This window comes from Vicugna pacos, chromosome 2 (assembly GCF_048564905.1).
Source record: "Vicugna pacos chromosome 2, VicPac4, whole genome shotgun sequence".
Taxonomy (NCBI): Eukaryota; Metazoa; Chordata; class Mammalia; order Artiodactyla; family Camelidae; genus Vicugna; species Vicugna pacos.
The window spans coordinates 74,493,210-74,520,992 of record NC_132988.1 but is presented as its reverse complement, the minus strand read 5'-3'; the positions used below and the strand labels follow the sequence as shown (position 1 = coordinate 74,520,992).

General features: G+C 35.8%; 1 protein-coding gene across 2 annotated transcripts in view; it reads right to left on the bottom strand.

The window, feature by feature from the left end:
- BMP2K (BMP2 inducible kinase) overlaps positions 1-27,783 on the bottom strand; it is a 117,212-nt gene that overhangs the window by 14,830 nt on the left and 74,599 nt on the right. Inside the window, exons 8-15 of one of the 2 annotated variants that reach the window (XM_072942056.1) lie at positions 26,640-26,743; positions 25,097-25,176; positions 20,931-21,091; positions 18,456-18,640; positions 17,292-17,390; positions 16,382-16,563; positions 12,925-13,082; positions 5,838-5,948 (exon numbers count right to left, since the gene is read on the bottom strand). In XM_072942056.1, coding sequence (XP_072798157.1) covers positions 5,838-5,948; positions 12,925-13,082; positions 16,382-16,563; positions 17,292-17,390; positions 18,456-18,640; positions 20,931-21,091; positions 25,097-25,176; positions 26,640-26,743 — 1,080 coding nt within the window. The remainder of the gene's footprint in view (positions 1-5,837; positions 5,949-12,924; positions 13,083-16,381; positions 16,564-17,291; positions 17,391-18,455; positions 18,641-20,930; positions 21,092-25,096; positions 25,177-26,639; positions 26,744-27,783) is intronic. The other variant, XM_072942057.1, reaches the window with a different exon arrangement.

Genomic DNA, 27,783 nt, shown 5'->3' with positions numbered 1-27,783 from the left:
TTACATCAATTTTCATAGGCTTTCATACACTTATTATTAGTATCTTTTAAAACAAATACATTGTGAAAAGAATGAGATACTAGTTCATGCCACACTATTTTAAATAAATATTGCAAATGTATCCTTAAATTACATTAAGTGAAACTTTATAAACTATATCCAAAAATTTGAAATATTTAGAATATGTCCCAGAAATGTGGGGAGAGGAGCATATTTGCATAATACCATTCATATTACCTTCTTCTAATCAGGTTTCTATCTTTTAGAGGACAGTTCTTTTAGTTATAAAACAGGTGGTACATTTTTAATCATATAAGAAGCTTCCAGTTTCAAGAATATTTTGTTCTGATGTTCTTTTCCTTGCTATCGGATTATAGGGGATGAATGGCTTGAAACTGCTATTGTAATTACATGCCTTCTGTTGTCTCGTCATTTAGGGTATAAGGGAGGGGCTGGAAGACTTTACAGCTCACTTTGAATTGGAAGCATACTGCCTGCCATCATTTCTCAGCAATTTACCATGCCAGACCCAAGGATTAGTGGATTAGAAGGTTTTACCAAAATCTGTACAATTTCTCTGAAGACAGGCCAAATGACCGGCCTGTGTGTAAGAATCATACTAGTTGTGAGCAGTATTTGCCAGCCACGTTAAAAATGCCATAAAACCAACATTTCTATTACATTACTCATATTACTGTAGATTTTTATTTGAAACAGGCCACTTAACACCTTTATTCATTTTGCTACTATTTACAGAACACAGTTTAACATAAGACAGAGCTGGATTCCTACTTATAAACAATCTGATCTTAGGCCATTGACCCCCTCTCTGAGCCTCAGTTTCCACTGTATATATATAGTAGAGTTCCATAAATGGTAACCATTATTGCTGACATTCTGGAACAGAAAAATTCTTCATCTTCAAGAATTACTAGAATCTAAAGGTATAAACAATACACCTCATCATGGCTTATAAGCATTTAGACTGACAATCTGTAATAATTTATGTTCCAATAAGTATTTGCTGTATCTAATGTGACCTTTCCCAACCCGAAATTCAATTCCACTTCCTGTCAGATGACATGACACAGGAGGTAAGTCTGGAGTTTGGGAGAGTAGGGGAGGGAAATTCACCAAACCTAATTAAAAATGAACTGCAATACAAGAAATCTAAAATATCAGTGACAAAATTCTTCAAATACGGTATGTTTCAGAAGTTGAGAGTGTTTATTAAAGCGAGGTGGTCTACGCTATAATTCACAGAGCCACACATCCCACGTTAGTATACAAACTAACTGTGGCACGATGCCTCGGGGAGAAGGAAGGCTGGGTGTGTTTCAGGACTGGGAACAGACACCATGCTTTTAACATGATGTTTATGTGGACACTGTCCTGAATACTGATAGCTAATGCTCTAATAAAAACAGAAATGGCACCACTAAAACAGCTCTTGGTAGGGGACAGCTTCACAAACAGGTTCTCCACTATACTGAAAGGTTTCATTCAGTTAATTAGCCTGTTATTACTGGAACTCTGTACTACTAGTTGGAGAGCACCTACAAAACTTATTTAACACTAAGATTTTGGAATTTAGTGGTAAGTAGGAACAATAATATTTAATAACAGTGCCGCCACCACCAGTCACAACAGCAACCAACACCGAGGATGTCTGTGTGTGTGTGTATAACATTTTCTCGTTTGGTCCTTTCGTAATCTCATCAAATAACTAATATTATCTCCAGTTTAAGATAAAGAAACCCTACAAGAAATCAGGCCACACCCAGTATCACATGGTTAATCTGTGCCAGAACTAGGATTCATACCCCAGGCTTTATCATTCCAAAGTCAATTGTTCATTGTGATACACCTCCCTACTCATATCAGTTTAGTAACCTACAATAGAAGGCATATATAGTCTCATTATAATTAAAATACCAATTTGTGGACTAAGATATTCCCTTTATATACAGCACCAGATTCTTGGTGTAATTATTTGATTTCTGTATAGATGAGTAATTATAAAATTTAATTTTGCCCATAAAGAAATGTCTAAAAATAAGAAAAGCTAGATTTGATTCATTTTAAGACAAGGTCTACACCAAAATATTATCTTCAGCTAAGCTTCCTAAAAAGTCTGATAGTGACATCATAGCTAAGGCAACAAACAGAAAGATGCATCTATTTGGACAAACTAAGGCAGGCTGCTGACGGTAGCAGATCCACAGTACACACGGCTAAGAAGGAGCAGCAGCAGGTATTTTTGCCTCTGGACCACAAAGGTGTGGGGCCTGGAGTTACGGGCCCATGGGGCAGCCATTCCTCTAGTTGCAACTCCTTCCCCCTGTTTTGGAAGCTGGACTTCAACGAAAATTCACAAGGAAAACTATGTCCAACATAGAACTAGTCACCCAGACAAATTATCAGTCAAGTACTAGGTTAGGGAAAAAAAGATATTTCTAGGCAGCAAAGTTTATAAGTTTTCCTCTCATGTATATACACTTTCTCAAGAAACTACTAGAGGAGTTGCTCTACTAACCAAGAAGGAGGAAGAGAGGAGATCCAAGAATTCCCAGAAAGATCAGCGGGTAAAAGGAAACACTAGGACGATGAGTGTGTGGCAGACACAGGAAGCAACCAACTCCCACTGCAGAGCTTCATGGGAGACGTAATCGAGCAAAAATGAAAACGACAGCCACCTTAAACTGGGAGGAAATTTACACTTCCATGCGGAGATGATGAATCAATGACAGGGTACATAGAAAACCAAGGGAACAAAAACATAGTCATTTTTATAGACATCATTAAAATTAACTCTAGGAAAAATAAAACCTTAGAGATGAAAGGAAATGTTATCATGGCATACTGGACCTCAGTGGTAACAAATATTTACATATTCAGAAAATGTACACATTGAACACTGGCAACCAACAACTGTGTCAGAGCTGTACTGGAAGGCAGGGAAAGGACATGTGCTTCTGATTCCGGCTGAGTGCTAACAGTGTAATTAATCTCCACCATCATTTTCCATAATAGGAAGTCTACAGATATTATCTAAAACTGAAGAAAAAAGTAAGAAATTGAAGAATAAGTATGTCATATTAAAGTGCCGGAAGTGAAATATTACCTCTAGGGAGTTTGAACAGGGTAAGGGGACAGGGACGGAGCAGGCGGAGAAATGACGTTTTTCAGTATAAGCCTTGTTAAATCCAACTTTTTAAAGCAGATACATAGATTATTTTTACCTAAAAACTTAGGTTAAAAATAATTTTATAAAATTATGATAAACTGAAGAAAAGCAAAGTAAAAACTAAGCCATTCTAATTTCAAAGTTAAGATGAAAAGTTTTAATGGAAATTTTGCTTTCAAAATAAAAAGAACACAACTAACAAAGCCGGTGTGAGGAACTAGATTCAGGACAGCGGGTCTTCTTAAATGCATTTTGCCTCTAGAATTCTTCCAGCATCTGCCTCATGACTGAATTTACCTTATTCTCTATGGGGTTTACCCAAAATTAAATTACGTTCAGTAATTGTCAGCTCTCAAGATTCAAGTAAGCTGGCTTATCAGATACTCATCACTCTGTATTGTACACAAACACACACTCACTTAGACCTAGTTTCTTACCTTCCTTCTGTCCTAGTCCTATAAATCTCCAGATGCTCACACTGCCAGGTGCAAGACATTTTCATTGGGTAGAAATCCTTTTTCTTTTTCTAATTTTTTCCTAAAGCTTATGAAGAAGTTAATTTTTGTTTCAGAGATTTAATTATTTTACTATTAGAAGAAAATAAATGCCTTCAAATAGTTAACTGCTATTTAAAAAATATTTATAACAAAGTATTTCTAGCTTGGTGATGAACAGGTCCGTGGCAGTAAGTTATTTTGGGATTTTTAAAATTTTAATTATGTATTTTGAATCTGATAAAAATAAATTAACAATGCTAATATAGCAAAGTGATCATCTTTTCTTCTCTCTGAAGGCACATTTCTCTGGTGACCATTATCTCCTTTATTCCAGCCTATGTACTCAATTTTTCATAACCAAACTATTCCACTGTTCATATTAGCACTAAATCTAAAAATATTTTTGGAGGGGTAGCACTGATATCAAAGGACATTTTTATGGTCATTGACCTAACACTAAGGACAGTGAATTTTTAGGAATAGTCATACTTTGTTCATACATCCAGTGAATATTTAAATGTACTTACTGGATTAGCTACGGGGAAGGATTCAAAGAAAACTCATGTTTTCAACCCTTAATAAGCTTAAAATCTAATAAAGATGTTAAATACAGCAAAAGAAAAAAAATAGCAGCAATCAAGCTCAAATCTGTGAGCGTATTTCTAACCTCAAAAATCCTAGGCCAACCCCAAAATAAGGCAGTCCAGGGAAAAAGGCAAATCAGTGAGGCTTACTCTAATTCCTGATTCTACTCTTCACTTCCCCAGGTTCTTTCTGAGCTATTAGAGAACAGAGAAGACGTCGCATAGATCCGTGCAAACCCAAAGGATTATGCAATTCCCTCCAGAGAATGAATGAGAGCTAGTGCTGAACCCGCTTTCTGCCACAAATTGATCAATACAAAGTCACCGTGTTCTGTAGAGCTTTTGAAGACCATCTGAACTATTAGAATTTTTTTAAAAAAGTAACATTTTATGACCTAGGGTATTGGAGGAGTGAAGGAATGCATCTATGCAGATAAAACAGACACAGAAAACTGTCTTCCCCAGTTAATGATATCATGTCATTCACAAAAAAGATAACTGGAAGAAAATGAACAGAAAATGACCCAAAAAAATGGACTATTTTCAATAAATGTCAAAGAGTAAAAACACAGAATGTGAAAGTATGTAGAAACACTCTTAGTTACTGTGCTACATGTTCTGGATAACCAAATCTCAATGATGAAAGGCTATGACATTGCCTCAATGTATTCATCAGAAATTTCGGACACCTGTCTTACTTTGGCTTTACATTCATGCATTTTTCTTTTGTTGTTCTCTCTTGCATGTATTTCTTTAAATGATAGTGATGATGTTACATATGTAACTTGCCCAAGTGAGAAATAAAAGGAACAGAACCAAAAAACATGGTTGACAGTTACCTTGAATATATGAAACAAAACTTTTACCTTCTAGGAAAGCATGATTTCCTCCAATACAGTTCCCTTTTTTTTAGGTTAAACTCAGGTTTTCCACTATAACCATATACACAGATGAATCTATTTATGACAAAGTGGTGTCCAACTCCATCCTAGGATCTTCAACAGTGCTAACTGGGTAATTACTTTGAAAATACTATTATAAATATTTTTTAAATAGTGGATAATAACAACTTTTACATTTTGGCTTAAAATCAAAACAAGGATGTAAGAAGAAAAGAGTAGGTAATTTATCACAAATTGTGACAAATACAAAATCACCAATACTTTTTAAATGCAGCTACAAGAGCATGTATAAACTAGGAAAACAGAATATTTAAGCAAAAGCTAAGTATAAAATGTCTTTAAACATATCTTAATATTAAAAGGAGAGATATTTTCATGCATAAATTTTTTCAGTAGTACCCAATAGTCAAGGCAGAAAGAAACAGTTATAGTTCCATTATGCAAATCTGCATTTTTCTGGGTTGGCAAAAGGCACAAATTGAAGAACCCACTGGAAAGAACGTTTGGAAGACTAGAATGGCTACAGGTTAAAATAATTTCCTGTTCTATTTTCCGTAACTAGCACTTGATTATTACTTCGACTTTACATGAATAAAGTTTCTGGCTCTTGTGATCGTTCTTGTGTGTACTTTTTAATGATAGTGATGACGTTACATATGTAACTTGCCTGAGTGAGAAATGAAAGGAACAGAACCAAAAGGATCTTCTGGAGGATGCTCATGTGGAGCAGAAAGTGGCTCTACATTCTTATCTGAGGGTGCTCTCTCCTCGAGCCTGTCTGCAAAAATAAGACGAAACAAAACAAAAAGTAAAATAAAAACAAAAGGATCTTTAAATTAAAAAAAGTGTCAAACAGTTTAATAAAAGTGAAAATTAAGCAAAGCAATAGCCTTCTTGAAAAATTTTAGCTTCAAAGTTCATTTGTTTAAGTATTAGGGGGTGGTCCTGAGTTTAATTCATATTTGATGCTACGAAGCCGAGTTTAACAATATAATCACAGTGCTAGATTTCACTAAATACAATTAACCTAATAAATGACTTGCTTTGGTTTACTTAAATACCGGTTGTCTTTCAGTTGTAACATATTGGATCTGAAGTTAAACCCAGATTACTAAACAGAGACGTATTTGGCAGACTTTCTCCAAAAATACATACGGAAAAAATACTGCAAATGGTCGCTCATTCATAAAATAAGTAAATCTTATTTCTCAATAGCAATAAAAAGTAACTCATTACACATTACTTCATTTTTATATGTTATTGTTCATTTCTCATATTATTTTGTTAAACCATTCTCACACATGCAGATACAAAGATGGAGATGTTTCTCTACTAAATTAAAAGCCTTAACAACAGAATTCATTCTTTCACTCAGCAAATGGTAGAGCATCTAGTATGTGCCAGGCACTCTTCTAGGCAACGGCCATGCAACGTCAAACAAAAAGAGGACTTCTGCCCTCGTGGAGTTTATATGCTGGCATGGAAAAACCACCGATAAGCAACGAACGTGATGAGAAATATGGACAGTATGTTTAAAAAGAAAAAAGCTAGAAAGAAAAACATAGACAACCTAAAAGCAACTAAGGGAGTGGGCACAGGCTGCAGTAACAGAGTGGTTCTAATAGGTACCAGGTGAGAAAAGACCCCAAGGAGGCGGGAGTAGATGACCCCTGGGGAAGATCATGCCAGGCAGAGGAAGAGCTAAAGCAAAGGCTGGCAGCAGGGCTGGGTCTGCTGTGTCTGAAGTAGAGTTACTGAAGTACCTTAATTCCCTGGTAGTGAGTACTTTCCCGTTCCTAATCCCTGCACACTTCAGGCACTTTATCAGTTGAGAACTTCCAGATTTTATAAGATGTCTATCTATCCTCTGATTCTTAGTAATCAAACATACAATTAGGGACCCAATCTGCCCTTACAGATATTTTAAACATTCCCAGGACTATACTTCTCATATTTAAGGAATTATATGGGTAAATTATGCTGGTTTCATTTGAGTTCTAACGGATCACAAGATGGGAAGGGAGAATCCAAACAGAATTCTCTAAAAAATGACTTATAAGCACAGAGTGAAGCAAAAGCCCCCAGTGAAAGCAGCAATCTCTTAGAACAGTGCTTCTCAAATTTAACGTGCATTCTAACCACTCAGGGATTTGTTAAAACGCAGAGTCAGACTGGATGGTGCTGGAACAGATGTTGAGATTCTGCACTTCAACAGGCTCCCAGATGATGTGACATTGCTGGTCCAGGGAGCACACTCGTGAGTAGGCCACAGCCTAGAGTCTACAATATCCTGAAAATACTTCATTCTTGCTATGGACAACTGATTCTTTAAACACCATCACTACACAATTATCCGCTTGTATGGCTAAAACTAATTCTGCAACGTCCACATGAAACTTTGGGTTGTCTAAAATTTTACTTAAAATTTTGTTGAAGCACTAACTAGTATTTTAAGGCAACTCATCTGATAACTGATTTATTCACAAATGAAACTTCCAAAACTTAAGAGGCTCTTTTTAAATCCAACAGAGAAATGGATAACAATGAAAATTTATTTTAGGTGTTCTTTTTCAAGATATTAACTGTATATTTAATTCAGGAAATCACTAACAAATGGTGATTGTACTATGAAAAAATGCTCCTTTCATATTTTGTTGTCCAACTCGCATTGAGAAGAACTTAGTTTCATAGCACTTTTCTGAAAAAAAAATAAGGTTGGAGAACACTTTATATAACCAAGGGTCTTTAATTTATTGTGGTGGGAAGCCACAACCTGACCTTAAGGAGAGGCCTATGATTCACTGAGTCACAGAGGATGCCTGTGGGTTACCAATGTTATTGGGCTCTGGGTACATTTATAGAGCAACTGTAAAACCAGGGTTTATTCCTTGTATCAGAGTCCTCCTGGACTGCCCCCTGTCCTTCCTCCATCTCCCAAATTCTGGTGTACAAAAGAGTGAGGACAAAGCAAAAAGACACTGGCGATGGACAAATGGGAGAGACTACCTCAGAGTGAAAGCCACAGCCTATCAATGCCCAAGATCCTTCATTCTTGAATATTGAGACAGAGCATATAAGGATACATATATTTATATATAAGTATATAGGTATTTAGGTCTAAATTAGGACCAGATTCCCTTCCTAAACCATCTGCATCATAATTGCCAGGATTCCTGTATAAAATGTAGTTACCTGGGCCCTATTACTGACCTAATGAATCAGATGATCTGAGTAGGATCTTAGAAATCTACATATTAACATACTCTCCAGGTTTATAAACCACTTGTTCCCAATTGTTTCCAGCATATAAAAATGCAAAGTTACCACTAAGGTTCTTTGAATCCTCATGCTGTGGTGTATTATCTCCATCCATCTATGATAAAGTCATGGTAAATGTATAAAAAGCATCATGTAATTATGACAAGAGTACAAACACTATCATGTAGGGGTAAACAAGTATTTTTTTATATGGGAGACAGTGTTCTATACAAAGTTCATTTATCCAATTATTTCAAAACAGTAATCAGAATAAACTCACTATAAAATGAATCATGTTCTCATTGTTCCACAAAACAGAGCACCAATTTTCCCATGGAGGATTTTTTAAAAATCATTTAGATTTCTAAAGTTCACATGATAATCTGGGTCCCAGGGCACAAAATTAAAAAAATAAAAATACACATTAATTTTTTAAATTATCAATTACCTATAAATAAAAACTAACAAAGTGGCAGAGTTATTTTTCAAATACAGAGTTACTCCTAAGATGTATCTAAGTTCCATTTTCAAAGAAGAGGTTTTCATTAGAGCAAAACCTGAGCTTGTTTTGTCCAACGTAAGAAACTTACCTCTTCCTGCCTCCCTAAAAGAGTTGTGTGGTGAATAAAGACAGTATCTTTTCAAGAATTTTAATTGACAAAGATGGCAAAAATACAGGATTTAAAATCCTAGAATCAAAGGGTATTTCATAATATCATCAGACGATTAATATACTGTAAAAAGTTAATTCAGCAGCTTAAACGGATAAAGGCTTGAATGGCCAAACGGTTAATGAGTAAGACTAAACACTACAGTCTTCACCTGATACTTCTAATACTGTTCTAAAATATCTGAAAAGTTCTGTTGTTCCGCATCAAAGGAACAACGATAGGTCTGAATTAGCTTGAAATGGTAAGAGTTCACGTTTTACAACAAACTAATTATATATACAGAAGTTTGTATCTATTTCACACTGTGGCTTCAGAGGAAAAAACCAACACATTCAGAAGAATTTGCAAAGCAGCCACAGTCTTCCATTTCTTCTACTCTTCCCCTTAGTTATTCTGATGCAAATGTAAACAGAAACAATAAATCCATCAACAAGAAAAATATCCCATTAAGTATTACTTTTAATTAATATTAAGAGCTACACAACTATTTGAATAAATGCAAATTAAAAAGATTTCCCACAGCAAACACCTGTATTCTAATTAGTGTTTAATGTATTAAATATTATGACAATTAGATTTCTAAAGTTTACATACTAATCTGGATATTCTGATACAAAAGACCATGAAAAATATAAACTTAAACTTAAAAATATATTTATATTTTATATAATATATTTTATATTTATATATATATATATATATATATATATATATATAATTGAGACTAGCTTTATTAACAATGCTTAATTTCAATTTAATGTTTTGGTCTTAAATAGGAACAGGTAAAAAATTCTGAACCATAAATAATATTCAGTTACACTGAAAGCCAAAACAAGAAGAATCAGGTTTATATTTTACATGTTAAATCCCTTTGCCAGCTGGATTCAACCGTTTTCTTAAAGATCACTAAGAAACAGTTTTTGTTACCAACTACCACTATTTTGGAATTTTAGTATCTCAAAACACAATTTTTAAATTACTTTCTGAATAATACAACAAGTAAACAGCATCCTAGACAGCATTTCTTTTTTCTTTAAATAAATAACCATATCCCAATGGCACTGTTTCATGCAGAACAATCATTACATGGCAATGCCTACATTTTTAAGAACCATACATAAAGGTACTCAGTTTCTCACTGGAAAGCTTTCGTAAACAAAATGTAAGTTATCTTCAAAAGGACTTTAGAAAATTGTTGATAAATATCTGTGCTGAGGAAAAAGATGAATTTGATATTTCAAATACATCGATAATTTATTCATTGGTTTTGGAAAAAGTTGACAGGGACAGAGGAGCCAACCAGTAAAGACCAGCAATCAATTTTCATGACACCGATAGTCCTACTGCAACTCAAGGTTCTGGAAGAGGTCTTTTGCCCATTCCTGTAATTTAAACCCTATCAAGTAGATCAAATATTAGATACCTTATTGCCTGTGAGTGAAAGAGGTGCTAAAGATGACTATTACAATTAAGCCAAATTTGGGAGAAAATCTTTCTAAACTATATTCTATACATTATTGGTTCCTTTAGAAACTTCATTAAAGACAGTTCACCTCTTTGAACCCCATTATTATGACTATCAATGATTAAGAGAAAAACAGGCATTTTTCCATCTCCTTCCATGCTGTCATATGTCACTTCCACTATTGATGTGTTTGCCCACAAAGCCCCTTCTATTTGGTTTTTTAATTGCCAGCTGAGAAACTTGATAATTTAGATATAATCTTAAAATGCTGGTTATCAGGCAATAAATTCAGAAGTCAACACCCAAAGGCTTACACAGAAGGTGAGAAAAGCAGAAGTGGCCTTTATGAAGTGTCCAGACTCTTTAAAGATACGATTTCATTTAATTTTCTTGACAAGCCTATGAGGTAAGTATCATTATACCCAGTTTATAAGTGAGTTAATGAGACAGCAGTTAGTGACTTTAGGGAGATTAAACCTAGTTAAATGACATGGCCAGGTATCAGAATTCATGTTTTCTTGTACTATGTGCCCATTTAAGTACATCAGCCTAGTGACAGTGATTTCAGTAGCTCAGGGGCCATCTGGGCAGTTTTCCAAATGGCTGAGTTGCTCCAAGTCTAACCTTCAGATAAGGTTCCTCCTGCACTTTCATTTGGAACTTAATATCTTTCCATAATTAATACTGCAATGAAGCCTGAACTTTCTTTGGCATATGCACGTGTGTACAAATACATACACAAATTACACATGTAATCTGACCTTGAAGTTTGAAAGCAAATAGCTGGTTAAGAGTTCTGCATGCTAAACCCAATTTTTATGAAGTCAGGTGTACATGCCACTCTTGCCAATGCACAGTAACTAACATTTGGGTATCACTACAAATTCTACGGAGCTTACAATAACATTTTCATAAGGTACAAAATAATGTGACTACTATACCCATACAATAATAGATTTTTTTTTTTAAGGTGGAAGGAGGAACTTTCTACCTAAGGAGTAGAAAATTCTGATTTAGCAAACCTTTAGTTACCATCCTGGTCAAGACACATTAAAATGAATATTTTACTTTTACCTTTTGCTTTAAAAATAATCCCATAAATTATAATAATTGGTTATGTCCTGTATCTCCCTGCCATCTTCCCAATATAAAGAGATTCCTTATTTCCTTTTTCAAAACCTTGTTTTTGGGACCACTCAATATAAATTGTAGGAAAAATGCCAAACAAAAAAAGTTGTGGTTTAAAAAAAAACTTTTTAATAAAAAAAAGTAAGATTGGTTTTATCAAAGTTAACAAACCTTTATTAAAGGCTCAGAACTCGTTTTTATATCTGTACTTCATCATCAATTTAATGTTCTTCAGTATCATATAACCAATATGTAAAATACAAATTTAAATTCCAAACAACTACCCTTACATGAATTCAGGGCATTTATAAACTTTACATAAAATATATACCAATTTGGAACAAAGCATTTCATCTAATAAACATTCTCATAAGGCCAGTTCCCCAAAACAAAACAGAAACTAGGAACTATACCTAGGGACCATTAAGACCTCCTTTTCACATGCAAAATGGGAAAACACATTTGGCACCCATGCACACACACATAAACACAAGCCTCAGAAACCTGACAATTACCTCCATACTCCAGGAGTAAGCTTTTTGCTCCTGTTTTGCAACTTCCTCAAAACACTCCACACATTCATTCTCCAAAAAAAAAAACTTTTCTAAAACATGTACGGTGAGGCTTGACATATATATTAGGCAGTTTAAGAAAAGGCAATGATTTCAAGTAAAAACATTGAGATATCTGATTTAAAACGGAAAACAATTTATTTCACTTTTGCCATACCGGACAACAAAGCAGCCCTTTTATGTCACCGCTCGTTAAAAGGGCATTACAAGACATTAACATAATGCAGCAGCCCATGTTTTCTTTCAGGCACTTTCAAAGGGCATCTCAGACCCACAGTATCTTCTATTGGGTGTGCAAGAAAACAGAGCTGCAAAATGATTAGTAAGGCAAGATACTAAAGTCTCCCTTTTTATTTGAACATTGTTATCCACGTTTTGGAGATATCCTGAATTAACATTCAAAGATAACGCAGTATTTAAGTATTAGGAATCAGCATATTATCAGCAATCTTGGGTTTAACAGCTACTATCAAGCAATTGATTTCTAATGCACACAACATAGTTCGCTAGTATATGTAAAAGAAGATGGCCTGAATTTTGCCCTCAAATGCACAAAAAGAATTTTCTATTTACCACCCCAAAACAGTCTTTGGCCTTGCTGAATAATTATAGAGCTGTTATTTTACTGCGAAGCAAAATAAGCCTTCAAGTGTCCCTTACTTGATCTTAGAAGGTCAAATTCTCTGTCCAACAGTTCCTCTTCTGTTAACTTGGAGAAGTTATCCTCTCCAAATGGATTCCACCCTGACATATCAGGTGGGTTACTGATGTTCTTCTGATTTGTAATATTTGCAACTGCCTCTTTATCAGCAACTGACCTACAGTAATAATTAAGAGAGGAAAAAGGAGAAAAAAGTTAGAATTGAAATTTTAAACTGTCCTGGTTCATACTTTATAGATATTTGGAAAAGCAGATCATTTGATCATGATGGAGGTGGCAGCTAAGGGCATGGATTGGGAGGAAGACCAGCTGGGATTTGCATCACCTCCATAAAGGTCACTAGCCGCGTACCCTGGGCACGCTCCTTAACCTCTCAGGTCTCAACTTCCTCACCTGTAAACAGGAGCAGCAGTGTCTACCTCATAGGGTAACTGAGAAGATTAAATGGTTTAATACACGAAAAACAGACAACATAAATAAATAAGCACTTAAAAATATTAACTGTTATTATCATAGTGAATAAACCTTCAAGTGAAAACCAGTTGCCATATGAAACAGTATCACCCTAAAATCACGACTGAATAGGGTGATCTTATGTCCTGGTCACGCTGAGACACCACAATAATTTTCCTTTTGACAAAAGCATCCTCTGTACAGCCACCAACAAAAGGAGAACTGCTTGCACTGCTTTATGAATTGCCTAAAACTAGATGAGGGTCACTTTCTATATAAGTTATTTATGATGCTTAAAATATCTACATAGTCTGGAGCCTAGGATCACTGGTTCTATGAAAGTATCAAAAGGTCTCTTGGCTTTTAAGGGAAGATGAGAGTCTAAAGACTTCTTAATCTAAGAGTTCGTGGGTGCCTCCCCCTCAACTCATCCTGGAAATGCAGCACAGGCACGAGGCAGTGTGACAAAGTTGTCTCGTTCATTTCATGATTCCGATCCAGACCTTCTAACATTGGTAGCGGAGGGAGAATGTATGCACTTCTAAAGAAGTATCTCAGTTTTTCAAGCCTTGACTCATCCTCTTAAATTCTCCTTCCCCTTGGGAGCTCACTTCCACTGCCATCACACAGGTCTTTAAAGAGAAGAAAGGGCAAAAGTTGCCCACTTAATCCTCTAGCCCAAGCCCCTTCAGTAAAGCTGAGACAAGAACAGAATGTATAAACACTTACTAAAAGCAAGAGGAAAATACATATGATAATTGATCTATTAAGGAAGACTAGATAGTTGTTCTTAATAAATATAACTTAGATATCTTAATAATAAATATAATTCAGTTTAGCACTCACTCTGGGAATGCATCAGTGGCCAAGGTCTAATAAGCCTGCCTCCACAAGACAGAACCTCATCTCTAATTCCAAAACTATCTTCAAGGACTTTCAGAGTCCTAAAACACCTCCCTTTCCTGTTCCACCCTCCCATCTCCTGGGATAATTTCATAATCTCACAGGAGTGGAGTAAAACAAGTCCTATACACTTTCACAGATACCCAACCCAATGTTTTCCAAACTGGGGTGTGCAAGCTGATTTTGATGATAAACTGACTCTTTTTAAAGTCACACGGAAATTAGGAAACATACTTATCTAACATATCACACCTGTGGCTTCATGAACAGCATCAACTGAAGATGAGATTAAGTAGGCAGTGCTTTGGGAACACACATAAGTTACAGGTATCAGCACCTTGCATGCCGTGTGTGCCCCAAATCTTTAGATACTCATCTTCCTTCATAACTAATCAGAAGTTCAGGTAGTACAGAAGCTATGGGACACTGGCATGAATTCTCTCATGCAGGGTTTCTAATTCATGACTTCATTCTCATCAGGGACACAACTCTGTTTCCAGAGGCTGGTCTTCCCAGTACAAAGTATACATAAGTATATATGCTGTGTCAGAGAAGATAGTTTAATATCTTTGCATTTTCCAACTACAAACACGAGATATAATTTTTGATGCTAGTTAACATCAAAAGTAAAAAAAAAATCATTAATTAATACAACAGCCTCATTAGTATCTTAATATCAAGCAGAATACCTGTTTTTAATGAAGAATAAAAACTATTCTATTCTTATCCCTAGGGGACTTATTTGTAGGTATGTCCTTTTTGTTAATTTATTAGATTGCTACTTGTATTTCACAGATTATATTTTAGTGGATTTAATTTGTTTCAAATGTATATTATTTGTTTTAGTGTTATTCACAATAGTGCTATTAATTTATTAAAGAAAAAAGTGTTACATGAGTAAATCAAAAAAGCACAACTAGAGTAGGCAAATGACAAAGAGTTTGGCAAATATTGCTCTGGGTCTTTAAACGAGCCTTTGGTCTTACGCCCTGCTCTCCACTTATAGACATACTTACTTGTTCTAATTCATGCACATCAATTTTTGATTTAGGAAAGCACTTCAATAAATCCATTTCTTTTCTCCTATCCTCCTTCCCCTCCAATCCTTTCTCTCACTCTTTCAATCCCTGCACCTCTTTTCTTTCACACACCGACACACATACACACACCGACACACACACACAGGCTGGGAGGTATACTATAGCAAACTGCAAACTCCAACTGCTCTTGACATGCTCAGTGACCACCACACTACTGATGTCACTGTTTCGCACACCCAACCCAGCCAAAGCTTGTAGACACCAGCCAACATTTCATATCCTCAAAAAGTGTTGTATGAGAATTTCTTTAGTGTTCTAGTGACCAAAGTTCTAACAGCTACTTCCTCCTATGTATTTAAAATTATCAGGATGTATTCATGAGGGTCAAAAGATTCTTAATTACAAAACCCTGAAGCATTCCTCATAACAAAGCTAAGTTTGAACACAGTTGTATCACAGTTGTTTAACTTCTTGTGATGTTTTCAATAAGAACTATCGATGAAAAGTAACTCCACTAACCACGGTACATAAATAACCAAAATGCACTATGGCTGTGGTAACAATAAGCCTGCCGTATCATACCATCTTTAGAAAGAATCAAATGACTCATTACAACTTTTTGTACCTGTTTAAATTAAACCAAATTAGGCAATTTCTATGAGTATAAATACTATCAAATTAATTAAAATAACATATAAGTAGAAAAAGTTAAATTAACTTGTCTACATGGGTTTTTTTTTTTTAACTACTAAAGTAGTTCATTAGAGTTTTGCTTCTATTGAAATGATAAAGAAACATCTTAACATATGAGCTAATAGTTTTCTTAGCCTTAAATGCTGCTGGATGTTGCTAAGCCTTATCTGCACATAGCAGAATTAACTGATGAAAATGGAAAGGGTGAAAGAGATACACAGGGACCAGCAGAGAGCACCCGTAAGAGAAGGGGAACTCTACAGAAGGACGGACTCCAAATCAGCTCAGGAGCCACTTAGTGACTCCACTCCACGAGAACACCCACTTTCACAATAATTTCCTTTGCATTCACTGGAAAAACACTTGCCTGTTGGCACCATAAGAGGAGTCCATTATGGTTCCAACCTGAGCTGGAAGCGATGAAGTGTAGGCCACTAAGGCTGGTGGGAACTCTTGAGGGGAGGTAAGATATTCCGGTGATGCCTGTTGAGACGGCTGATGTTGGGCTAGCATTTGCTGCTGTAAGAAAGCCTGCTGATACTGCTGCATCTGAAACAGAAAACGCTGTTATACAAAACAACACTCAGGGTCACGGAAGCTGAATGAGCAGCTCACTACCAGAACACTACAGCGAGGTGAAATAAATCTATTTAAGAAGTTGTTCAAGTGGACTTATTGTCATGATCATTTTGTGATACACACAAACATCAAATTATTACTTCATATACCTGAAACTAACATAATGTTATGTCAATTATACCTCAATTAAAAAAAAAAGAAGCAGTTGTACAGTTAGGCTCACCTGGCAGAATTCAAAAATTCTCCTTTAAATAATTTAAGGAAAAAACAATAGAGTAGCTTAAAGTCACTTGGTATGGTGGTTGCTGTAAAGAAAGGCCAAACTATTCTTGGAAGCAAATGCAACTGTCCTTGGGATTCTTTCCTCTTTTTTTTTTAATTCAACAGACATTTGCCAAATGAAAAAGATATATGGCAAAAGATCCTGGGTAATCGATAATTTCCCTATACTATAAGAGAAAAATACTGTTAGTTATGATGTTCCAAATCCAGGTGTGAGATATTGATACAGATATAGATAGTTCAGGTCAGTTTAAGCTGTGTGAGAATACATGGCTGGCTTTGTTAAAATACATGTTAATTAACTAACTTGAGTTGACTTTGAATTATTAAGTAATGAAAAATGCCATTCACACTGTGAATTCCAATACTAGAATGTATACTCAGAGAGACATCCCTAGAAATTATATAGCACCTACCATTGTAGGATACTGTGATGCGGAAGGCTGTGGCTGATACACCGAATGCGTTAAAAACTGTTGCTGAAGTATCTGCTGCTGTTGCATTGCATGTTGATACTGTGATTAGAAAAACAAGTTCATCAACTTTATTCATGCCTTTTTTGTGCCACAGTCTTTCTTTTTTAAAGTGCTGATCTTACTGTAACCAACGACTTGGGTACCCAATAGTCCAGATACCGATATGAAATAGCTATAGTCAGTAAGCAACTATAACTTAAATCTGCTTATTGAAACTGGTTTCCAAATTATCAATGAAACCTAACAGACTCAACTAAAACCATTTCCAGCACAGTCTAAGGACATTTGGAAGAAACCTAAACCTAAACACATTCACCAGCTGATGAAGACCCCTGAGTCCAGAAATCCCCACTCTCCCCTGCCTCGCCTTCAGTGACATCTTCTGGCCATCCAATGGCACCCCTACATAACCACCCTTGACTCTGGGTCTCTCAGTCAAGACTAGAGGATGGGTACCCCATGAGAAGTGTCATGCATATAACTGGTTCAAAAATATTTTAGGAAATGATGAAGGACAATGATGACAGTTATTAAATTTAAAATAGTTTAGTGAAACTAGATATGTGCAGGATCTGATGAGGCAAAGGACACAACAGAACTTGAGGTCATTTTTTCCTACTTCCAACTCTAAATGCCACCTCTACACACACACACACACACACACACACACACACACACACACACCCCCACTAACACAGGCAAAAAAAAAGAAAAACAAACAAAAAATCCAAGACAATGTTACTTTTGAAAGCCTAGTATCACCTTCCAACAGTAACATTATTAGTCTGTATATCTGAACTCAAAATGTAACCTGAAAAAGATAATATCCATCATAAAATGCAGTACTTATTCAAGATGCCAAATGACTGATGAACAGTCTTTGCTTCATAAATCCATGATGCAACCTATTTCAGCACAGTATTCTTAAGTATCTCACAGAATGCAAATAAAATACATCTTCTTTAATAATCAGGAAATTGAGCAAAACGCTTACTTCAATCTAGAGTCCAAGGTACCCACGGTACGAAAGGGAATTTACTGATAGTCAAGAGCCCAGTGAATGTCACCACATAACTTCCATGCCCGAAGTAGCAGAAGAGTTACCTGCTGCACGTACGCATCCTGAAGCTGCTGCTGCTGCAGGTGAGGGCGGCGGTGCTGCACGTGAAGCTGCTGCAGCCTCCAGTCTCCCTGCTGCAGCTGCTGCAGGACCCGATGCTGCTGCGGGGGCTGCTGCGGGGGCGCCTGGCCCAGTAAAGTCTCAGGGCCGCTGCCAGGTCTCAGCGCTCCTAAAAGGGGTTTCCCCAAACTGTCATTAACGTGCTCGCAATTTCAGTAAAACGGCTCTACTTCAAAACACTCATTTTGATCATCATTAACCAAGGCATTCCTACATTCATTTTATAGAAACTTCCATGTGCATATGGTCTAAAGGGATTATTTACTATAAGTACCCATGAAAGCTAACTTTGTCAGCTACAACTCGTGAACAAGTTCACATCTTAGAAACACGTCCTCTTTCATCCTTCATCTCATGAACGCACCGGCCAGGTCAGTTTGAAACGCTCCAGACTTCTCACCTGTACCATGCACATTATGAGTCTGTGTCTTTGCTGGCATGACTCCCTGCCACTTTCCACCCACTGCAATTCTTATCCTTTGGAGCTCGCAACTCTCTTCCTTGTTCTTCATCTAACGCTTCCACTAAGTTTATAACATTTCATTCTGCCTCACACACATTCATTGTTTAAATGGCTATTTCCTAACCAGGGCCCCTGAGGGGTTTTATAAACTATGGGACATTCATACAATAGAGTATTACATATCTATTAAAAACTACATAGATCTATATGTACTGATATGCAAAGTTCTCTACAGTATATTAAGTTTAAAAAAATCAAGTTGTGGAGAACTATGTATAGTATGAATCCATTTGAGTTTAACCCAAAATGAGTTATTTGTATCTATGTATATTCATGCAAGAACATAAAAAATGAATGGGAAGATGTGGACCAAACTGCTGCTAATTTACTCTGGGAATAAAAAGAATGGAAATCTCTATTTTTCTGAATACTACTGTATTATATGAGTATCTTTTAGAAATATATTCATGTGTTACTTTTTATATAATATTTAACAGGAAAAGAAATGTTAAGAGATGTACATATAGGGGGGAAAAAAGAGTATTTTTTTTTCCAACTGAAGCTGGAAGTATGTAAGAAAGAGAAATGCTGCCCCTGACAACGGGCAAGCCTGACACAGTGAGGTGGTGGTGTTCTTCCGATAAATGCAAACAGTTTTACAGACCACCACCACCAGACAAGGCCACCCTGTGATGGATCAGGATAAGACCACCCCTTAATCAGGTCTCAATGCTGACAAAATCAGGAACACTGTCCAAACCATAAAATGGCCAAACCTCTCCCAACCATGGCTAACACGACTGAATGCTGCTTCATTTCCAAATGAGGCTTTTGCTTCCCTCCTTCTAGATAAAATTTAAGATACCTAATGATATTACACCCTGCTTCCACAAACGTACCTACAGCAAGCCCAAATCCTTTAATAAGAGTTTTCAGACACCATCTTACTGAGACACTCCCATAGATTTCCAGGGTATCAGAGTAATAAACCAAATTTATTCAACTATAAGTGTGTTCCTAGTGGTCTTTGGCTGGAGGATCAAAACACATGACAGATAAGACTAATAGGATCCTCAACCCCAAAAAGTAGAAAACCATCACTGAATGTGTCCTAGGAAACAAAATTTTCCTGGATACCATGAACCTTGCTACTTTCTTTTCATAATAATAATAGTAGATGTTCTCCCACTTTACAGAACAGTGAACACAAAAGACTTCAAATTCTCCTTTTTTCCCTTTTCTATAGAATATTCCTCCATCTGGTATTCCTGATCCCCACAGATGTATGCAGCAATACATCTGGTAACATAAATACTGCCTTCCCTGAGCATTTGCTTTACTTAATAGTAGAAATAGTACTTAACAGTGAACATCTCTTAAGGACATATGTGGCAGGCATTATATTAAGCAGCCATTTAACCCTCACAACAGCCATCCTATGAAATAGGTACTAGCATTTTCATAACATCTATTATTAAAAAAATGGGAGAAACAGGATTCAAATCTAGGTTCATGAGACTCAAAGTGTGGGCTTTTAACCATTAGTGTATCCTAATTTAAAACATTTTAATTGAAACATTTTAACGTTAAAACTTTGAAAGGCCAGAGTTTCAAATTCCTCCTTTCCAATACAATATACAATTTTCTATGCTCCTGAACTTTATTATCAGCCTCAAACCCCACTAGCTGATGACTTTAGGGGTAAGCAAATTGTAAGCTTTTTGGACCACACTTTCATATTGCCAGTAACTTTCCTTTGCTGACAACTTCAGGAAAACAATTTGTTGAGTTTATCAGACATCAGTAGCTTTGTTTCTTAAAGCAGATGTGATATATCTGCTCCACAACACTAATAATTAACACTGCTCGGAAATCAAGCCATAAAAGGTTTGTTTAAGTTAACTACAAAGGGGATGAGGTTGGCAGGGCGTGTTACCTTTTGGTCTGTGGTTACCAAATTCACCAGGAGCAGGGACTTTAACAGGGGTTGCTGAACTTTGAATGGTCAGCACACTGGGAGTGGCAGTAGTGGAATTGGCCTTTGGTCTTTGTCTTGGTGCAATTGAGGTTTCTGTTGGTCCAATGGTATCTGTTATTCTACGAGAAAAAAAAAAAACACATTTCATTTCAAATACTGGGATTACTTCTAAATTACTGGTTTTATAAAGCATCTATTTCAACAGACGCCTATTTATTATTATTAATGACCACGTTAGCCCTCTTGGCTTCTTCCTAAGTCTCCTTTTCAAACATTAAATGTTTAATGAAGATAGGAAAGTAAATAAAAATAAACCTAACCACTTTTCTCAAGCCGGTATGCTATCATTCACAGTCAGCCACTGAGGCCGGAAGGAAAAGAGTAGAGGATTGCTCTTAAGGAGATAAAATAAAGGAAACAAACAGAAGCCTTCTCGATAAGGTTTTGGGCAAAATCGAGAGCCAGCTTTCTAAACTAGTCAGAGAAATAAAAACAAGAAGCAACAATAACCATCTCCCTTAGCTTAGACTCTCAGCCTAAGAAAGAAAAGATCACACCCTAGGGTGCATAACATGCAAGAAGCCAAAACTATTAAAAGATGGAGCTACCAACTCACATTCAACTTCCTGGATCTTTAGCTTTGCTTTACTTAAAACAGTGAATGGAAATTATATAAAACTTTTCCCACTAGGTCTTAGTGTAGGCCACAGATGGGAGTGGTCAAGTGTAAACATAGTTTTAAAAGCAAGAGACACTACATATAATTTGAGAAGATACAGATATTTTCTTTTCTCTTTCAAAAAAAAAAGCCAGGAAAAAATCTTACACTTACATGTTTATGAACCCTGCTTTCTATAAATTCTAAATACTCAAATACTTTAATAGGGTCTATGTTCACTATTCAAAAGGAATGCAATGCAGTCTCTTTACTAAGTTTCCTTAGCACATTTTCAAATGATCTGACACTTAACATTTTTGCATACACATGCTTTATCAAGCACACATCTGCTGCATTTAGAGAAAGTCCTGTCCATTGTTAACAGCACAGATCTACAGTTCTTGCCTATATCTGCAGACACCACAAGAGGGAGCCCTGTCAACACCTATCTTTCTAAGAAAGACAGGAAGCGAAATTGAATGGAAAGATTTTGGAAAATCAGAAATACATTGTGTGTGTACTGTTTTCTAAAAATAAAAACATTTATGTTTTATATGGGATGGAGATGGTACAAGTCATATGAAAACTGAACTAAAAGGCAATAAAAGATCATGTATACATATAACCAATTACCTCTAATTTAACCTAATCAAGTATTTATTGAGTTCAAATTATGGATGTGGCACTAAAACCAATGCTGTATCCTCCAAGCTCAAGTAAACTGTGGAAAGTATTACACACAATATTTCTATTTGTCCATCCATTCTTTATTAAGTGGGAAGTATAGGCCAGACCTTACCAGGCCTCGTCCCTGTTCTAAATCACTCTGTAGAGGAGTCACAACACACACGAGCGCAGCAAACCTCTAGAAAGCATACTGAAGTTCTGCAGACTTTGTTTAGTCTACTGTTTCCTGATTTATTTTACTAATGTACCAATATCTATTATGCAATTATTACTGATATCCAGCAAATACAGCGAAGTATCCATCCTTCAAAGAATTTACAGTCTACCTACGAAGATATGGCAGATGCTTATGAAAATATAAAAAAACATAAAACAGTAAAAATAATCAACACCAAGCCAGCACTGGCAATTGTTTCATGGAGGAGTAATTCTACCTTTAACCTAACTCAGCTGGGAAGGCTCAGGTGAGAACTGAAGATGAAAGATGAATGTGATTCCATCAGACAGTAAAAGGAACTAAGCAGTCTGTGTGAAGAAGTGGGAAGAAAATGCCTGGACAGATTAGGCAAAGTGAAGATACAAACTTAACTAAAATGAAAGACCGAGTAACAGTAGAGCCACGCAGCCTCATCTGTACTATTACAGCAGACACAGAGCTGTTTTCCCTTCTTCCTTTCTCTTCTTTCTCCCTCACTATCACCTGAACAATCTTCCTAAACTACAAACTCTCTCTTAAAATTCTTCAGCGTTTCCTTCTGCCAGGACAGTGATTCTCAACCCTCCCATCTTTAAGATATAAGTCACATAAGTTTCGTGTGTTTAACAGTCCCGAGAGCAGATGTAAATCTGGGGAAGGAGGTAGGGAGCTTTTAAGAAGTAAAGCAAAAGTGCCACAGATTGAAGGGTAGGGCAGGCAGATAATACTCATAAAAGCTTTAAAACATGTAAATAATGATACTAGCTACTTAGAGATGTCTCCATTTCCCCTCTGGAAATATGCCTTATACATGAAAAAAAAAGATTAACAACTTTTTAACATTTAAAAATTTTCCAAGTACTTTACTGATACTATCAATAAAAACTAAATTTATATTATTGATCAATAAGCACCAACAAACCCTATTGTTAATACACATAATGTATAGATTTAACATACTATGACTAGCACTGTGAATTTTAGTTAACTATTTCATTATTTCATCTGCTTATAATTATATGGCTAAAACTTGTGTCAGGGTGAAATGAGATTCAAAGCATCATCCTTATTCAGTCGACTCATGCTTTTTAAAAATCTATGCCTATTTTCTTAAAGATTTAATCATTGACACAATAATTATTTGAAAACACAAGTAACAATAAAATGCTGCTGCCAAGTCCTATGATTGCACGGATGTGCCAACAGATAAGACAGACTGTCAGTCACCCTGGAATTCCTGCAAGTCAGACGTAACTTTACTCCTTCGACTTTTACTCAAACGAATATTTTAAATTCAAGTGAAGAAAGATAATATTTCTTAGAGCAACACCATATTTTTTTTAAAACTAAGTCATTCCCAAGTGATATTTCAACAATTTGCAAATAATAGAATATTTGTAACACATCTTACAACCAAGTCCCAAACAGCAGAAGTGACTACAAGGTGAAAATTCACTGGCCTAACGGCCAAAATCCAAATTTCTCAGCATGCCATATAAACCAAGTTGCCCTGACTGGCATTCTGTTCAAGTCATTTCCCACCACTCCCGTAGAATGTCCCCTCACCACACTCAGCCTTGCAGGTTCCCAAAGGCTGTTCTTGCTTGAAATGCCTGCCTGCTGCAGGCTCACTCCCCCTTGTTCCAAGTGACTTGACTGCTCCTCCTTCAAGGAGGAGCTCAGCAACCCCTGCCCTCAGGGAGGGGATTCTTCCCAAGCACCTGCTTCCTCTACCCCCAGTCCTTCCCCTCCTCCACTCTGAGTGGTCTGACACCTATGAAGCTGTAATTGTTCACTGGTCTACCTTCATTAAAACGTGAACTCCCTGAAAATAAACTCTGCTGCTTCTTTGCGTTCTCAGTATTTACATCTTGCATATAACTAATGTATGACAAATATATTTTATGTATTTTATATCAAATAAAATACTCCACATAAGTAAAATATAATACAAAAGAACTGTGACCAAGAAATCTCCGCAAACGTAATAGTACACCTGTCTGATTATCTACAACATAGCCTTTAGTTTATTAACTTTCAGACTCTTTTAAAAAAAATAGTCATTAATTCAATCATTTGTCAGATTTAGGACTTAACCTGTGTAATTTGTATCAAATACTAATGTAGTAAATAATAAAAATTATTTAAAATATTATAATCTCTTTATCAGTCTTAAAAGTATTACCAGTACACCATTCATACAAATTATACAAAGATATTTTTTTCTTTCCATAAGTTAAAAAAGTCATACTGGCTATCAAGCAAAACATAAAATTTCATAAATTAGTTGCCATGTGATGAAATAAAGACAACCCCCCCAAGTAAAATGACCCAATGTAACATCACCAGTTACACAATCACTTTGTGACTGCTGAGACAGTGATGTCAAACCCTGTTATCTAATACAAAAAAAAAAAGCTTATTTTGAACTTGCTGTCTAAGCTCCATACCACATGCAATAAGGAACACAACACTTTTCGTGGGTGAAGATCATATTTAATCAATGACACTTGCTAGGATTAAAAATGAGAACTGCCCTTTTTTTAAAAATGCCTTTTCAAATTTCAGCATAGCTTTGCCTACCTGGCTTTTATTTGGCTTTTCCTAGAAGCTGCTTCACTAGCCGTCATCGGTTCAGGAAGAGTTGAAGGAACAGAAGAATTCTTGGAAGAAAAAATAAACATTTTCATTTTAGTTTTCATTTCAATCACAGAAAGCTTTATTTAAACACTACAGATATATTCTTAAACTTTAAAAGTCCTGACTGTGAAATACTATTTCTTTTACCTCAGACCTATAAATTGTTCACATTTATTTGCCAGATCTAATCTGCAAATGTCACTGCATATTACACAAATGTCACTTTCACATTTGTGTTCCACAGAAACCCTTGGGAAATAAACAGAACCTTATCATTATACCCACTTTACAAATGGGTGAACCCTGGGTATAAAGGATTATATTATACTTGTAAATCAATGACTATTCCACACTTTAGAAAAAGAAGCGAAGACCAAGCACCTGAGTAAGGAGCTGTTTTACACAATGCAGGTGATTTTCACGACCCTGCTTGTCAAGTCTAGAAACAAGAGCAGAGGCTTCACTCATCTGTTTACACTCTATACATTTGGCTTACAATAAGTACTCACTAAACATTTGCTGAGTGAAAAGCTAAAAATCCAGGCAAATGTCAAATAAAGCTACTTCATTACTAGAATGTTAGTAATGACTTCCAGATTTAACTAAGAATGCATTACACTGACATAGTAAGAACTTCAAAAAACAAAAAGGTACCAACTTCCCTCTTTTTTCTTAGTGGGGTAGATTACGTTGAACACAAAGGAAACTCTTAAGAATAAGTCAGGCCAGAATGATCTTCACAAAGTTGAGAATGGCTTAAAATCAGTGACTTTTCCAGACTGTTATTAAAATTAGCAGAGACTTGCCATATACTGTTAATCCAACATAGTCAAGTACAGTGTGCAGACACTGGATACAATTCAAAGCCTTTGAATGGGTTTAGTGATTACCAACTCATTATCTTCCCTGGACTAGACACCAGATTTTATATTCATTATTTCTAATCCTCATAATTACTATCCCTGTTTTACAGAAAAAGAAACAGACAATAAGTAACTTCCCAAAATATATAAAATCAGTCACTGATGAAGACAGAATTGAACCTGGTTCTCTCCATTTACAATGCCTATGCTCTTTGAGCCAAGGTAGCCATACTTTCTCAGTTTGCAAAGTGCTTAGTAGTTCAGTAATTTTTCATGACACCCCTGGCCCTACCTTCCCCCAAATCTGAAAGTCCTGTTTTTTAGTAGTTAGACCCAACAAATGTATAATAGTAGTTTGTGCTATGTTAGACAAATGTTGCAGTGTTTCTCTCAAAGAAGCAAAATATCCTGCAGTACCCCCTTATCCACTGTAGCTCCCCAGAGCATCACAGGGCACAGTTTGGCAACTGTGACTTTGTATCAAAAATACTAATCACAAACATACTATTAGACCACCTGTCATGAAACAAGCAACAAGTGTGTATATATACACACACACACACATATTCACAAATGATAAAAATAAGACTATAACTTCATATCCTACTTGAAAAACTACTTACATTTATGTTGGAGACAGGACAATCCTTTTTGGCAAATTTAAATGCAAAATAGGACACTTGAAATATATCAGGCCTACGCTCTGGATCTGGTTCAAGCATGAACCCTGCAAAAATAAATTAAAATGTTAAGAAGTTTCATTGAACACAGAAGCAATTAGGGGCACATTAAAAGGGTAAAATATACACATATATACTTTTTTCCATTCCAAGATCAGTGATGATTCCAGCAAACTTTGTTAACATTTATACAAAATATAAAAATTATTATCTTATATACCAACTTTAAAGAGACAAATCAGTCCTAGAAGAGTTCTGCATTAGAAATATAAATGATAAATATGAATATTCTTCTGAGATATGACACACAAAAAAAGTGAGTTTAGTAAATACTGTGTAATTATTCAAGAAAGTTCTAAAGCCACAGTAGGGGTCCTTATTTTCACTATTACCTAAAATACTAGTACTTAAGTGCTCCTGAATTATTAAGGAAAGACTAAATTGCATGCATTATAATCTATTTAGCAAAATAGGACAAGACTGGCACTATAACCATCCTAAAACATGCTTCCTTCCCACAGTGATGCTAGCAATACTCATCGCAGTTCCGTACTTCGACATGCTATCTGCAGCACGTTCAGAAGCACAAGCATAGTTTTATGGTTCTATTACAAACAGATTTCAGATCAACCTTATTGCTTGAGAGGCCTGACCTTTTTTCTAACCAAAATGACCACTACCATTTGTCTATTTCTTGGATAGCTTGTTAATTTACAATTTTGCAAGAAGGTTGACATTTATACTCCATCTAGAACTGAAAAATCCATATTTTGTTAAGATATTCTCCATGATCTAATTCTGCTTCACTGATTAACTCTAAGTTCTTATCATATTCAAATAATTTTAAACCTATTTGCAATGTAAAATTTACAGTATGAATCAGATAATATTCTGAAATTTCCTAATAAAATTATGTACAGAGATATCAAGGTATATAAACAGCTAAATTAAAATTATAAACCAAAATGAATTAAATCTGCCTTTCAAACTCAAGTAATATTTGAACAAACACTGTGTAATACATCTCCAACAGCACGATAAATTAATTTGGTTAAGAACATGGTTGTTTGGCAAGTGACACTAAACA